The sequence below is a fragment of the Carassius auratus genome, unplaced genomic scaffold, assembly GCF_003368295.1.
Source record: "Carassius auratus strain Wakin unplaced genomic scaffold, ASM336829v1 scaf_tig00004557, whole genome shotgun sequence".
Classification (NCBI taxonomy): Eukaryota; Metazoa; Chordata; class Actinopteri; order Cypriniformes; family Cyprinidae; genus Carassius; species Carassius auratus.
Window position 1 is genome coordinate 362,240 of NW_020523604.1, and position 17,461 is coordinate 379,700.

At 36.7% G+C, this 17,461-nt stretch overlaps 1 protein-coding gene across 26 annotated transcripts in view; it reads right to left on the minus strand.

Moving 5' to 3' along the window:
- Positions 1-15,169: 15,169 nt before the first annotated feature.
- hspg2 (heparan sulfate proteoglycan 2) overlaps positions 15,170-17,461 on the minus strand; it is a 108,156-nt gene continuing 105,864 nt past the window's right edge. For all 26 annotated transcript variants that reach the window (XM_026243858.1, XM_026243855.1, XM_026243853.1 and 23 more), the window contains one exon: positions 15,170-17,006. In XM_026243858.1, the coding sequence (XP_026099643.1) occupies positions 16,834-17,006 (173 nt within the window). In that variant the 3' untranslated portion in view covers positions 15,170-16,833. The remainder of the gene's footprint in view (positions 17,007-17,461) is intronic.

Here is a 17,461-nt window from a genome sequence, read left to right on the forward strand (position 1 = left end):
TGATTTGGCTGAGATACAAGTATTTAAAATCTGGAATCTGAGGGTGCAAAAAATAAAAAATCTAAATAGAGAAAATCGCCTTTAAATTTGCCTCAATGACTTTCTTAGCAATGCATATTACTAATCAAAAATTAGGTTTTGATATATTTATGCTAGGAAATTTACAAAATATCTTCATGAAACATGATCTTTACTTGATATCTGTCACAGTGTCTGGTCTGTGTTTCCCTGGGTGTCCACTAGTGTTCTCACTTCCCCATAGCGTCACCCCACTGCAGGCACTTCAATTCCCACAAGCCTTTGTCCCATTCATCCCCGTTAATTGCACACCTGTTAATCACACTCAGCTGTTCACACTTTCATTTTTTGCACCTGTCCATATATACCCAGTTTGTTTCTATCTGTTTCATGGAGTCCTTGTTTTATGTCACCTAGCTGCTTTCTCGTGTTCCCTAGTGTTTTTCGTGTTTCTTGTTCTTGGACTGCTTTTGGATTCTCCCTAATAAACACTGCAAATTGGATCTCTCTGTTTGTGTGTAAGTTCGTGACAATATCCTAATGATTTTTTTAGCATAAAAGAAAAATAAATAATTTTGGCCCACACATAACATTGTTGGCTATTGCCACAAATATATGAATGGTTTTGTGGTCCAGGGTCACAATTTTGATTGTGCTTAAGGCAGACTTTATCTTGCATTAAAGACTGATATTATTATAAAGATCATGCAACCCTTCAATAGCAATATTAAAACACATTTTATGCCTAATATTGAGAAATATGCATTGTGCAGAAATATTACTCCAAATAAAGTTTAATTATAATTTTATTTCGGTAAGTCTTGAGCGATTTGTCAGTAAATGCGTTAATAGATTTGAACTATACTTAGTTTGAAATAAATGTATTTTAATAATATTATATATATTGTTGTTTGTTTGTTTTACAAGGGAGCACACTGGGTCTGTTTTTGTATGCAAACCTTACTCACTTGAACACCATTCATCTGGGCAGGTGAAGCGCACCTTATAGTCAGCACAAAATCCTGGTTTTACATGTGTGCAAGAAAACCCAAATGCTGAAATATGCCTTCAGAAAAGACAAAATCATTTAAGAACATCATTAATAAAAAAAAAAAAATTTTTTACAATTATTTAGTTTCTTCACATACTCAATGTTACAACTCCATAAACTCACAGTTGAATGTTATTTCCAGTTTGATACACAGGATCTCCAGAGACAGTCTGAGCCTCTATAGCAATTGGATTTGGACATATTTCTCCAGGGTACTTTTTGAGAATGGTAAACAAAAATTCAAAATCGCCTCCATTCGTATCAGGGTCGTCAGTATCATACCACCTTGTTACACACTCTGAGGAATAACATGTAGAGAAAACTGTTATAACAAAAAAAAAAATCATATAAAAAACTATTAATTAGATGAAATAAATATTCATACTTGGTTTGCAAAAACTCCTCGGACATGTGAAACGAACTTTGTAGTCCTTACACCACCACTTCCACCACCACCATTCAATCAGTGGTGGATTCACACAAGTAAAGCCCTGAGTTGGGTCATATCTGTGGGAAAGGAATAAAGTACATATTCTAACATTGTTGTAATAACATTTTATAATATGCTAGGAATTTTAGTGTTTTGTATGTAGAATTGTCTGATTAATATGATGAAGTTGTGACACAGTACACTTTATTGCATGACTGCTCTTAAAGCTCCAGTTTAACATGCTGCTCTATGAGACAAATTTTTAAATTATATTTCAATTCAGGGAAAATAAATGGGCAATTGTATAAGCAACAAAGTATTTAAAATAAAGCACAGTGATGCAGGCAAGTGTTATAACTGCTGTCTACTTTAAATGTTACATTTACATTTCCGTGAATGTATATGTGTAAACAGGCAATGAGGATGCATTCTCTTCAGGTCTTAAACTCCATATTTCAGTACTTTCCTTCAAGTACAGAAATGGTTGGAGAGGCAAGGGCTAAACTCAAAGCGATCTGCAACAGATAATCTGTGCAACAATGTATGCATATCATTATTTATTTTATTAAAAAATAAAAAATAAATAAAATGAACATATAAACAATGTTTGTCTTACATTGGAAAACGTGCATCCGGCAGTACAGGGATCCCACTAGTGGTTGCGACCTCAATAGCAATGGGCTGAGCGCAGACCTGTAGTGGGTATTTCAACATGATTGATGGCAGAGTCTCAGAGTCTCCTATTATATTTGGATTATCTTGGTCAAACCAAGGTGTCCTACATGCTAACAGAGGAAAATCAATTAGTAAATATCATCATTTTATCCAAAATCATCAAACGGTCATCACACTGATTTCTGTTTTAGAACGGAATAATTTTTTAGCTTTGATATTATTTTGCATGACAGTTCTGCAAATCATACCCACAGTTCTTACTACTTTTTATAATGGAAGGTTAATAGGTATTATAGACAATTTAATATTGTGAACCGCAGGTCATTTATTTAGTAACAAGCTGGGTCTGTTTTTGTGTGTAAATGACACTTACTTGAACACCATTCCTCTGGGCAGGTGAAGCGCACCTTATAATCATCACATATTCCACTCTGGTTTGAATTTATGCACTCAAACCCAATTGTTGAATTATATATCCTGAAAAAAAAGAAAAGAATAACCTTTACATATAAATTGATGTGCAATATAATTTTTGTTATAATGGTTCAAAACAATACATGAAATCATTGTAATGATTTTCATACACTCACACTTCTGAAATGAAAATGGAGGTTTCATTTGATGGTATCCCGGAGACTGGCTCTACATCTATATCGATTGGATTTGGACATATTTGTCCAGGATATATATTGAGAAGGTCAGCCAAGAGCTCACGGTCTCCCTTTTCATCACTGGGGTCATCATGGTCAAACCACTGAGTTACACAACCTAAAAATACACACACAAAAAAGGACACCTTTTAAAGGAGACCACACGAGGGCCTTTCAGTGTTTCATATGAGTCATATTTCTTTTTTTTTTATTATAAAATCAGACCTACTCTGAGTGGAAGGTGAGATAAGTGTACCTACAAGTAATGACAAACAAGGGGTGTTAGCATATTTTTTTCTCAAATACAAATATCAGTATTAAATGGTTTTAACGACAGCTTCCCTTTTTAATCAAACTTACTTGTAACAATAATCACCCAAGTTACAAATACCTTGTCAAGAAAAATTACATATTAGTAAACATTTTTATTAGCATGTAATATAATATAATATATAAAATGTAATAAATGTAATGAACTGTAATTATATCATATATAAAATGCAACAATACAATACTGGACCAGCATGCAAAAGAAATGACTTACCTTGATGCTCATTCTTGTGGCAATTTAATAGAATATATCTCTAATATGAGATATAAAAAGATATTTTATTTTCTAAAATAAAAAATGTAAATCGTTATGGTGACTTTAAATCTATTGCTAAAATCTTATTGAAAAAAAAAAACTTTCTTAAATGACATTTATTTTTTTATTTCTTCTAAATCAGTCATTGAATACACTTTGTCACTGTATTAGATATAGTATAAAAAAATAAGCTTACCCAGTCTTAGTCAATGATTGCGCTAGTGAGAATATCTACACCCCTATATTTGACCATCAGTGCAAAGGCACGATTAGTGTCTGCACAACATTATCATCTTTCTCTGCTGAAATTCTTTCTCTTTTTAAGCAGGTGGGCTCCTCCCGGACCGCCCTCCAACAGCATCTCTGTTGTCAGCTTTGACCTCATTTCTGATCTCCTTTTATTAACCTCCAGCACTCCACCCATCTTTGCCTTACATATCCATATACTTACAAGAATGGTCTTTTGGAAATCTTGGCCAAGACTTTATATTTTGTTCCTTACTTTAGTTATTTTCTGAAAAAGAAACAGGGAAGGTGAGATTGTCGAATGTGACATTTGATCATATGTTCCACACATTATAAAGGGAGAGAAAAAACAGTGTTTGTGACATTTTAGAACATACATTACACACACACACACACACACACACACAAAAAAAACAGGTCAGAAGGGGGGACTATAATCATTAATTGAACCCACATGTAGTCAGTGATTGTGAAGAAATGTAGATGGGTCGATTTTATGTCAATTTTGCAGGTGTTATTTTTCTACTTTAATTTACAATGATACAATAATTTACATTCTTACTAAACAACATGCGGGCAACCTTAAGCACATGAGCCATCATTGTCACGGGAACAACAAGAGCGGTATTATTAATATTAAATGCATGTTATCTTATTTTAAAAGAGTTGAACACATTCACATGCTTTTGCAGTAGCACTGTCACGAATGCACACAGGAAACGAGAGATCCAAATGCAGTGTTTTAATAGGGTAATCCAAAATCAAATCCAAAAAACAGGCAAGAGGTCATTACCATAAATCAGTCCAAAACAAGAACCAAGAAAAACCAAAGAACACAAGAAAGCCAGGTGACGGAAAACAAGGATTCCCTGAAACAGAATGAGACAGGCTGGTTTTTATGGATAGGTGAAAACGATGAAAGTGGAGACAGCTGAGTGCAATACCAGGTGTGCAATTAACAGTGATGAATGGGACAAAGGCTTGTGGGAATTGTAGTGCCTGCAGTACCCCATTAAACACTGCAGGGGGAGTCCTGGCCTAATGGTTAGAGAGTCAGACTTGCAATCTAAAGGTTGTGAGTTCAAATCTTGGGCCGGCAGGAATTGTGGGTGGGTGGAGTGCATGTACAGTTCTCTCTCCACCATCAATACCACCACTTAGGTGCCCTTGAGCAAGGCATCGAACCCCCAACTGCTCCCCGGGCGCCGCAGCATAAATGGCTGCCCACTGCTCCGGGTGTGTGTTCACAGTATGTGTGTGTTCACTGCCTTGTTCTGTGTGCACTTCGGATGGGTTAAATGCAGAGCACGAATTCTGAGTATGGGTCACCATACTTGGCTGAATGTCATGTCACAGGGCATGCATTTCGTTAATGCATGTGTTGTGAGGATTTGCAGCAATTCTTTATATTCATGTGTTGTGATGATTGGCAGAGCGTTTCCTTATATGCATGTGTTGTGATGATTTGCAGAGCGTTTCCTTATATGCATGTGTTGTGATGATTTGCAGAGCGTTTCGTTATATGCATGTGTTGTGATGATTTGCAGCGCGTTTCGTTATATGCATGCGTTGTGAAGGATTTGCAGCTCGTTTCATTATATGCATGTGCAATATATGCAGCTGTGACAAGATGATTGGCAGGCCAGTTTACTGTAACATGGTGTAACAGGTGTGACAGAGTGATCCTTTAAAGACACAATTGTGTGACGTGATAGTAACATTGGCTGCATTCGAAAACTCAGGCAGGTGACTTGATGCCTCGCCGCCGTATCAGGCAATGACTTTGCAGGCAGCGTTTTTGCATGAAGGCACCTCATGAAACTGATTTTGGACAGGCTTCTGAGGCAGAGTGATGGTTTAATGATTGACAGCAAAATATTGAGAGCTTTGGTGATAACTACGTGGATATTTCATCACTGCAATATTAATTTCTCGCTAGAAATGTCATAAAGTGGAAAACGCTGATCAAAAACATACATTTACACACAAACTGACAAATTATTATTACTTAGGAATGCATAGTCGATATAAAACACTGGATGACAAGTAATTTCTGGTGTTAATTATAGGACCTAAAAACTCTGCATGCAATATCCGAGAACGCTGTCTAAGACTTGATGGCTGCTATGTCAATTCTTCGTCATCAGTTAGGAGCCTAGGTGTGCTATTTTATAGCAATCTTTCCTTTAAATGTTTTTTTCCATCTCAAAAATATATCTAAATTATGACCTATGCTCTCAATGTCAGATGCGGAAATGTTAAGCCATGCGTTTACGACCTCAGGGTTAGATTATTGTAATGCTTTATTGGGTGGTTGTTCTGCACGCTTAATAAACAAACTCCAACTAGTCCCAAATACAGCTGCTAGAGTTCTTACTAGAACCAGAAAGTATGACCATATTAGCCCGGTCCTGTCAACACTGCACTGGCTCCCTATCAAACATTGTATAGATTTTAAAATATTGCTTATTACTTATAAAGCCCTAGATGGTTTAGCGCCTCAGTATTTGAACAAGCTCTTTTCTTGCATTATAGTCCTCTACGTCTGCTGCATTCTCAAATCTCTGGCAATTTCATAATACCTAGAATACTAAAATCAACTGCGGACAGCAGATCGTTTTCCTACTTCGTTCCCAAACTCTGGAATAACCTACCTAACATTGTTCGGGAGCCAGACACTCCTGCAGTTGAAATCTACATTAAAGACCCATCTCTTTAACCTGGCTTACACATAACACACTAGTACGCTTCTAATATCCAAATCCGTTCAAGGATTTTTAGGCTGTATTAATTAGGTAAACCGGAACCGGAAACACTTCCCATAACACCTGATGTACTTGCTACATCGTTAGAAGAATGGCATCTACGCTAATATTAGTCTGTTTCTCTCTTATTCCGAGGTCATCGTAGCCACCAGATCCAGTCTGTATCCAGATCAGAAGGTCACTGCAGCCACCCAGATCCAGTACGTATCCAGACCAGATGATGGATCGTCACCTAGAAAGGACCTCTACTGCCCTGAAAGACAGAGGAGACCAGGACAACTAGATGAGCCGCAGAGACAGATCCACAGTCAAGACCTTGTCTTAGACGACCACCGGGACAAAGCCACAGGAAACAGATGATTCTTCTGCACAATCTGACTGGAATTGAACTACTGGTTTCATCTGGTCAGAGGAGAACTGCCCCCCCAACTGAGCCTAGTTTCTCCCAATGTTTTTTCTCCATTCTGTCACAGATGGAGTTCGGTTCCTTGCTGCTGTCGCCTCTGGCTTGCTTAGTTGGGGACTCTTCATTTACAGTGAGATCGTTGACTTGAATGCAAATGATTGCACTGATACTATTTAAACTGAACTGAGCTGAATGATAACATCACTGAATTCAATGATGAACCGCATTATTGACACTGTTTTCCTAATTAATGTTGTTTAGTTGCTTTGACACAATCTGTTTTGTTTAAAGTGCTATATAAATAAAGGTGACTTGACTTGACTATTGTTATAAATTATTCTCAAATGATTGTTTACATCATCATTGCATGCCTATGAGTATAGTGTGTATTAGCGTGTAGATTTCAATTTCTGCACCGTCTAATCTCTAATTGTCATACTAAGAAATTCTTTTAACCCAGAAAGCTCTCTTCGAACTAGTTGTCTTTAAAATACAAATCTTTATAATCTGTTATCAGAACAGCTCTCCATTGACTTTGTATTGCGGGAATATGCTTCCTTGTTATTTTTGACTGAATGATGTCTAAAAGCTGTAAACAAGCTTAAAAAAAGATAATAATTTTATAAACGAGCATTTACGGACACAAAAGTAGAGTCATATTACTTTGAGAACTGGCGGGAAACTACTCAGTGACAGGAAACCATGTCAAAAGGATTATTTTACCACCCTATGTAGACCTGAAAGGAGGAGATCTATTGAGAAACTAAATTTCATTGGCCTGTGTCAGTGTCCCTTATAATAAATAAGCGAACAAAAAGTTAATTATAAATAATAAGCAGTTTTGAAATCACACATTCATACAATAAATGCAGCGAATATTTTTTATTTTTTTTACTCATCAGTAATTCCAGATCCTGCAGCTTGTAAATAAAATTAAACAATGATTTCTTAATAGTTTCACATATAAGGGCCCTTAGCTCGTGGGAACATCAGCTTAGGAAGGGCAAGATATCCATTTTCGTGAAAATACATGTAGAATATTCAAAAGGAGATTCAGCAAAACAGAAATAAAATGAATCTCAAGGTGCCCACGAAGTGCCAACTTTCTGGGTTATACTTCCACCATGTGGAGGTTGACAGAATAACAAATTAATTTCAAGTGTTTCAAATGGTGTAAATGAAGGACATGCAGTGGTTAGTAAGTAAAAACTTGTTTGTTCACAGTTTAAGGACATCTTACAGACGCTGCTGTTGAAAATATAAGTGCAGACAATAAGAAAGTAAGATGCAAGTAGAAATATATGACAAATTGCAACTGCAGCGAGAGGTTGAGTGACTGACTTGCCCTAATTCTGCCAGGCAGAGAATTACATTCTTAACTCTATTAGCCTACTGAAAACAAGAATTGGGCTTAAAAGATAATAATAATATTGTCATGATAACATGTTCCATTCTTCAAATGAGATTCCTAGGTGTGTGTGTCACAAACCTGAATAAATAATTGTGTAAAAATATAGAAATTAAGTTTGTAAGCATGTGATATGAAAAGAAGAAAACATTTTACTGAATCAGTGAACACGCAGCTTATATAACTTACAAAGTCTTCAGGACAAGTAAAGCTATCAGCCAGAATGCAGAAGAGAAATACATTACATTTAGCAGGAACAACTTACAGTGCATTCAGGCTAATATTTTTACTTAACATGTGTTGCCTGGGAATCAAACCCACAACCTTTTGCACTGCCTACACAATGCTCCACCACCGAGCCACAGGATCAATACACAGAAAAATTAAAGAGGGAACATTAAAACACATCGACAATACAGAACAATTTTGCTCTCTCTCTCACACACACACACACACATTGGAACACCTATCATTGTGAGGACATTCCATTCATATAAATGAATGTGGGAGTATAAAAACTGCTCTCTGTCACAGAATTTGTCAGATAACATTCAGCTACAATGCAGAACACACCAAAATGAAGGGTGACACTATAGCACATGCACGATGAAGAACAAAGGCAAAAACACACATATAACACATGTTCAGGTCTGACTGTAATAATGTGGCGTAACTGCACAAAATACTAATTGTTTATTGTTATAATAATGATTTTATAATGTATAAATGAAAACGTAGGCTATTGAGTTATCTTCTGCAGCCATCTAGTGGCTGTAGTTCAAATGTCATGTTATTTTATATTTAAAAGGGTTTATTTTCCAGTAGAGGGCAGCAAACTTCCAATTAACTACTGATTCCTGACCCTGATCCTGGAGACCCTCCGACACTCCAACATTTTAGGTCTCCCCAAATCAAGCCCTCCTGATTCAGCTCATTAGTTAAGATTAAAGACGTGTGTCAGACTGCACTGCCCTGTGGAGTGTAGCTCCAACTAGTTCCAAAACACCTGCCTGGTGTTCCTGTACATCTTAATTAACTGGTTCATGTGTTTAATTACAGTCAGGGCTAAACTCTGCAGGAGAATGGGAATCCTCCAGGAACTGCATCTGACACCCTTGCTCCAAGAGTCAAGAACTCAAATGTGTGTTCCAGATAAGAGAGACATCAAAAGCATGTAGTGTTGGGACTTTTCCAGACCAGGATTGGGAACCACTGCACTACACCATGGCACATTGTTATCTCCATGAATGAAAATGAGAAATGTAAATATTCTTTAAAGTCAATTTTATATAAAATGTTGCTTTTTTTATATAATTACACATAGAGGCAAATACATTTAAATTACCACAAATCCATCATAAATGTACAACTCTACAGTAACATTAATAAAGAAAGTGTTATGATATATGAGTACAATCTTTATGCATACATTCCCATAATAAATCTTCTCCGTTTTCAGAAATAATGTTGTACTTTATTGCAAGTTGTAAATTGTTTCCTGTTTGCCTATAGTCACAATTTTTTTTTTTATTAATTAATTGGATGTATTTTACTTCTACAGCAAACCAATATAAATTATTTAGTCTGCCCTTCAAGTTTGTTGATATGCAGGGATCGTCACGGGAATAGATTCTTTGGTTAAATTGTTCAGTTCACTCCAATGTTTTTACCAAGCTTTTCACAACACAGCCACACAATGAACTAGAAAAGGTAATGCAAGCATATGTTTATTTTATTTTATTCCATTTAATCTTACATGGCTATCTAAGCTCATGCTGAAAGTTTAGTATCACAAAAGCGTAATATTTGTCGTCAGTCATGTTTTGCAGTCTCATTTCTGAGGCCCGAGATAAGGTGGCTCCTGCACAAACATGTGTAGCAGACCTTTTAGACCTCACAGATCCTTCCACCCTGCTGATCATTCACACATTCAATGTCCTGTAGTGCATCAGATCTGCAGAATGAGAGCAGGTGGCTATTAATCATTACAAAATTACATTAAAAAAAAATCAATCTGTATACGTTTACGCCACTGTTAGTCGTACACTAGAAAATAGTTTTCAGTCGGCAGTACAGTGGTTCCACCAACAGTTGCGGCCTCAATGGCGATGGGCTTGGTGCATGTCTGTAGTGGATATCTTATCCGGATTAATGGCATCATCACAATGTCTCCTAGTCTGCTGGGGTCATCTCGATCAAACCAGCGTGTCCTACATCCTAACAGAAGACCACCAGCTGAGTAAACATCCTAAACTCATACAAGACCAACAAAAGATCACATTGATTTCCATTGTAGAAACCCCTCCCCAATTATTTTTATATACATGCACCCACAACTTTATTTAAATGAAGGTGAACAAGAAGTTTAGACAACTTAATGATAGTCTTCAGTAACTCAAGTGCAAGTATTTCAGTCAGATTTTCATAATCAGATGCAGTTTTGTTTGTAAGTGTCACTCACTTGAACACCATTCCTCTGGGCAGGTGAAGCGCACCTTATAATCAGCACATTTCCTTCTTACTTGGTTTGCATTTACACAAGCACATCCACTTGCCGGAGTATATCTTTTGAAAAACAGACAAAATCACCTTTACATAAACTGTAAAACTTTAGGATTCTTTGTTTCTTGGATCAAAATATTAGCAGAAGCACATGTGTAAAAAAACCTCACACTTGAAAGATGTTTCCTGTTTGAGATGCTGGTTGGCCTTTTGTCATCAGATTGTGCAGAACAGCCAAAACACAAGTAATATTAACTAACCAAACATTTTCTTAAACATTTTCATATTCTTAAAACGCTAGTGTGTCAAAAGTATCACAAAATTCACACCTACTCTGAGTGGAGAGTGAGGTGAATGTACCTGTAAATAATGACAGACATAGAGAGAATTTTTTTTCTTTTATAAAAATATCAGTTTTTATTACTTTTACCAGCATCATGTTTCATAATTAAACTTACTTATAGCTAGAACTGCCCAGGTTGCAAATACCTTGGAATGAATAATACAATACAAAATAATATAATATAACATAATATAACATAGATGAAAAAGAAGTGACATACCTTGCTCTTCATTCTTCTTGTGTCTAGACAGATATTATTATAGTGTCTGGAAATATAAATATTATGGGAAAAAATTATAATAATGACCTGGCCTCCACAGTCACCGGACCTGAACCCAGTCGAGATGGTTTAGGGGTGAGCTGGACCGCAGACAGAAGGCAAAAGGGCAAACAAGTGCTAAGCATCTCTCAGGGAACTCCTTCAAAACTGTTGGAAGACCATCTCAGGTGACTAACTCTTGAAGCTCATCAAGAGAAAGCCAAGAGTGTGCAAAGCAGTAATCAAAGCAAAAGGTGGCTACTTTGAAGAACCTACAATATGACATTTTCAGTTGTTTCACACTTTTTTGTTATGTATATAATTCCCCACTAACAACAGGTAGCATTAGTGTTCTTTTTTATATATTATACAGTTTAGAATTCATTGCAGTATATGTTGCACAGTCAAATTACAGAACAAATGTATTCTTAAATTGTCCCATTTTATATAGATGATGCCAGTATACTTTCAAATCACATTCCTGTCTGGTTAATCATTTGTTTAAATTCTTTATTCAATATTTTGTGTATTTCAAAGATCTACTGTCATTGTTATACAATGTTGATACAGTATGACTTGCCTCTTTTGCACTGCAGTGCATCTTTACGATTCCTCACAATCTTAAAGGTTTCTCCAAACAGAGTGCAGAAACAGCCCAACATGTAGCTTTTCGTCAGGTTCTATCAATCTACATTGTTTTATTTCAAAAAGCATATTAATTGCTGTGAAATTCCATGTGCAGCTCATAAACAGATGAACATGAATATGCAGATTATGCACTCTTTCAAAAACTAATAACAAAATGTAACTACATAACACAGCAGCTGTTCTTACAATTAAGATATTAATTATCAATATTACATTGTTAGCAATTATGCTTTTTGAAAGCGCAGGATTGGGCTGTCATACTAAAACAGAAACAAGTCTGGGTAAATCATGGAAAACTGCTAGTGTAGTGTAGCAGATTTATCATGATTTCTTATCTTTTTCTCAAACCTGACATTTAATTTCACCATTAGCATTATTGTATGGAAAAGCCCAATCAGCAGGTTTGTGGATGTTCAGACCAACAGAACGACTGCAAGTGACGGTGGTAACACAATTTTCTATTCCTGAATGAACAAATCATCTGGAGTGAATGATCTGAAGCATCGCTCACAGAGTTACTCATTTCGTTCTTAAATGTACTTAAACTCTTCGGTTTGAGTGAATGTTCAGTGACTCACTCATAAAGGCTGTCAACTGCGCCCATCAGGAACCCATGTTCAGTGAGGGGAAAAAACCCAGACAGGCTGAGCAGATATGCTTCACATAAAGGAGCAGAAGACACAGGACAGCTGGATCAATGCTCCCGTCTCTGACCTAGTTACCATTGAGGAGTCAGTCCAGGATATGAATGGTTTCGTGTATCTTGGTAGTGGCTCTCACAACAGAACCAAAGCAAGAGGAGGTTTTAGCAGACTCAGAACCATCTGGAAGTCTAAACAGCCAAGCCAGAGGTTTAAAACTGGTAAATAAAACAAGCATAATTTAAGTACGTTTTAAATGAGTTTGTTTCTATATCAAAACAGAACACTGGAACCCTAACTTGATGCTTCAACATAATATTTAAAGTTTATAGCCGAATAAGAAGGATTTGTGTGGTGTGAGCGTTTCATTTAATGTATTACAACCAGGGTTGCAAAAAGGAGGAAAGTTTCCAGAGACATTCCAGAAACTTTCCAGGATATACAGTATTGTTCAAAATAATAGCAGTACAATGTGACTAACCAGAATAATCAAGGTTTTTAGTATATTTTTTTATTGCTACGTGGCAAACAAGTTACCAGTAGGTTCAGTAGATTGTCAGAAAACAAACAAGACCCAGCATTCATGATATGCACGCTCTTAAGGCTGTGCAATTGGGCAATTAGTTGAAAGGGGTGTGTTCAAAAAAATAGCAGTGTCTACCTTTGACACTGTACAAACTCAAAACTATTTTGTACAAACATTTTTTTTTTCTGGGATTTAGCAATCCTGTGAATCACTAAACTAATATTTAGTTGTATGACCACAGTTTTTTAAAACTGCATGACATCTGTGTGGCATGGAGTCAACCAACTTGTGGCACCTCTCAGCTGTTATTCCACTCCATGTTTCTTTAACAACATTCCACAATTCATTCACATTTCTTGGTTTTGCTTCAGAAACAGCATTTTTGATATCACCCCACAAGTTCTCAATTGGATTAAGGTCTGGAGATTGGGCTGGCCACTCCATAACATTAATTTTGTTGGTTTGGAACCAAGACTTTGCCCGTTTACTAGTGTGTTTTGGGTCATTGTCTTGTTGAAACAACCATTTCAAGGGCATGTCCTCTTCAGCATAGGGCAACATGACCTCTTCAAGTATTTTAACATATGCAAACTGATCCATGATCCCTGGTATGCGATAAATAGGCCCAACACCATAGTAGGAGAAACATGCCCATATCATGATGCTTGCACCTCCATGCTTCACTGTCTTCACTGTGTACTGTGGCTTGAATTCAGAGTTTGGGGGTCGTCTCACAAACTGCCTGTGGCCCTTGGACCCAAAAAGAACAATTTTACTCTCATCAGTCCACAAAATGTTCCTCCATTTCTCTTTAGGCCAGTTGATGTGTTCTTTGGCAAATTGTAACCTCTTCTGCACATGCCTTTTTTTTAACAGAGGGACTTTGCGGGGGATTCTTGAAAATAGATTAGCTTCACACAGACGTCTTCTAACTGTCACAGTACTTACAGGTAACTCCAGACTGTCTTTGATCATCCTGGAGGTGATCATTGGCTGAGCCTTTGCCATTCTGGTTATTCTTCTATCCATTTTGATGGTTGTCTTCAGTTTTCTTCCACGTCTCTCTGGTTTTGCTCTCCATTTTAAGGCATTGGAGATCATTTTAGCTGAACAGCCTATCATTTTTTGCACCTCTTTATAGGTTTTCCCCTCTCTAATCAACTTTTTAATCAAAGTACACTGTTCTTCTGACCAATGTCTTGAACGACCCATTTTCCTCAGCTTTCAAATGCATGTTCAACAAGTGTTGGCTTCATCCTTAAATAGGGGCCACCTGATTCACACCTGTTTCTTCACAAAATTGATGACCTCAGTGATTGAATGCCACACTGCTATTTTTTTGAACACACCCCTTTCAACTAATTCAACTAATTGCCCAATTGCACAGCCTTAAGAGCGTGCATATCATGAATGCTGGGTCTCATTTGTTTTCTGAGAATCTACTGAACCTACTGGTAACTTGTTTGCCACGTAGCAATAAAAAAATATACGAAAAACCTCGATTATTCTGGTTAGTCACATTGTACTGCTATTATTTTGAACAATACTGTATTTTTTTTTTTTTTTTGTAAGTTTCTGGAAATTTACCATAGATTTTCAACCCTATGCAACCTTAATTAAAAAAATTAGTTTTTTTAGCAAGAACAATGAGCCTCAATAAATAACGTCAGAGAAATGTTAACATTAGAAACTTTTTACTCATCTTTCAAAAAATAAAACCCTATGGTTGAAAAGACATGAAAATCCACTTTTAAAAGGCTTTTTTCCAGCCTTCCAAACACTGAACTCACACGTCATGTAGCTTGTGGGAAATTATGGTACACTATTAAGACAGAACAGGATTCCTTGGCAATCTTTGATCTCAATATCAAAATTCAAACACAAAAGCACAGATCGAGTGGTGCAGTAAGTGTATGAAAGATTACAAATCAGCAAGAAAACCCACAAGCATGTGTGATCATGCTTTAAAGCCATTTCAGACTCAGAAATCAATGATGACAAAAGACAGAATCAAACAATAATAATAAAAGTAAAGCAACTTTAATTAAGCAGTAATGCTCCTTTTTTAAAAGAAAATTAACAGACAAGCCTCAGTCATATAAAACAGTGAAAAAGACACAAGGGGGCCAAAGTGACCTTTGACCCCTGTCTGGCCCATGTGGGCGAGCATGTTCATTAGAGCTCCAAGTCACAGCACTAATAAAAGAAGGGTTTCACTAGGCAGTATTTCCACTATTCTGTCTCTTCTCACATTCATTTCTCTATGCAATGAGAACAAGCAGAAAGAATCTCTTCCTGTACATTCTGACTGAGATAATGAACCTGCATGGTTTGCTGTAGATGTCTCAAGATCTCCATTAACCCTCCGGAGGACCTCTTTTGTTCAATGTACTCTGTAAGACTCCTAAAGAATATGAATGTAATGGAAAGACACCTCAATACAAATCGATCATGCAAAAATAATATGTCAGCGTGGTTGTTAACAGCAAAACAGTGAGAAATAGATAAGACTGTAAAAAGAAAAAGACTTTCGAAACATTTAAAACTGCTGCAGTGTGATTTTCTGTAACATCTGTCATCCCCTATGAGGATTTGAATCATTCTAATTCTGTCATCAAACAAAAACACGACAGAATGTCAAAATATGTCACTATTTAGAGATAACACATCCACTTTTTTAATCTAAAATGAACTTCAGTCTCAATACTTTGGCTTGAGTGACTGTACTCAGTAAACAGTGTTTGATTTTATTGTAAAGCTGCGGATTTATTTCTTACAACCCATTCGGAGAAGCAAAAATGACAAGAAACTGGAACTATGAATATGTGCTTGTTTTGTTGCCTTTGTCATGTCTGAATTTAGCACCATGTTTTTTTTTTATATTACCAGACACAGCAATGTTTCCAAGCATGGAAGGCATGTCATTTCAAATATATGCAGTTGACACCATATATATATACGATCTCCCAATTATTTTTTTCTAAGCAACATTCTTCACCTGAGATGCTTCTTGATGTCTTCTGTGCTGTGACCCCACAGAGAGCCATTCCTTATGGTATCTAATCATGCTCGCCCCCACCGGCCCTCAAACAGAATAAAAGAAGGCAGCGGAGTCTTCAAGTATTAACACAGCTCGGGCACTAAACCTCAGACACGCATTATTAGAGCCTAGAATCACTGCTAGGAAAACAAATGAGCAGGTTATTGTTAGCTTGCATTTCCCCCCACAAATATAATATATATAGATTAATATGCTTATAAATAAAAATTCAGTGCTGTAAAAACCTCTCCGATTTCAAAGGATCTGACCCACCGTAGAAGGCTCATCACGTTCATTTTTAAAACCTTTTTTGTCATCTTTTTCTCATGGCTAAAAAGCTACTGTTCGGAGCATGTAAACTGAGCTTCTGTGTTAATAAGTCCTTCATTGAGCATAAAACACTGAATAGATGAAAACTTGTTAATAGCATCAATTTTTCTTTCTCGTTTTTTTTGGTTTAACGCAGCACAGAGAGAAGAATCCTTTCGTGTGTGATTTTTGGGATGCGGTGAAGCACCAAGAAACACGTGTCAGTGTGTGTCTCTTAAAGTGTGACTGTAGTTTGTCCTGTAAGCGTCTCGTGAGAATGTGAATGAGGGGTATTTTTCTGTAGTCTCTGCTAGTGTTTTAGGACTGCGTCTATGTTAAGCAGCGCTCCACGTTGATGCCCTCCTCTGCGTGGACCTGCAGGTCGATAGGTCGCGCTGGCTGTTCTCCGGGTCGAGCGTTCATCAGAGAGAGATTCTTCACGCAGCCTGTGATACCTGATGAGTACTTCCCACCGGTCAATGCTTTCATGTCTGGAGCTCCACCTACAGTCCAAAATACCAACTGTATTATCATTTTCTATTACAAGACAAATCCATTTCTGTGTGTCATCTGTAAAAGGGTTTCTAAACTTTAGGCACATGGTTATGTGAATAAATCAAGTATAAAAAACTGTACAAAGTTTGGTTGCTCTATGTTGAGCAGATGTCTTATAGATTTAAAAACCTGAAGCCTTTAATGTAATTTTAGATTTTTTCATGTTAGGATACGTTTAAGAAAAATATGTGAATGAAATTTTTTATTGCCTTTAATTTAGAGTTTCACATTCATCAATGCCCTCTTAAGAGAGAATATTTGAAAATATAATTTTATAATAATTTTTTATGCACCAAGCTGGACAAAAACAAAATACTGAAAAACTGTTTAAATGTTTGGGGTCGGAAAGATTTTGAAATGTTCACAGGTCTTCAGTGTCACATGATCCTTCAACAATCATTCA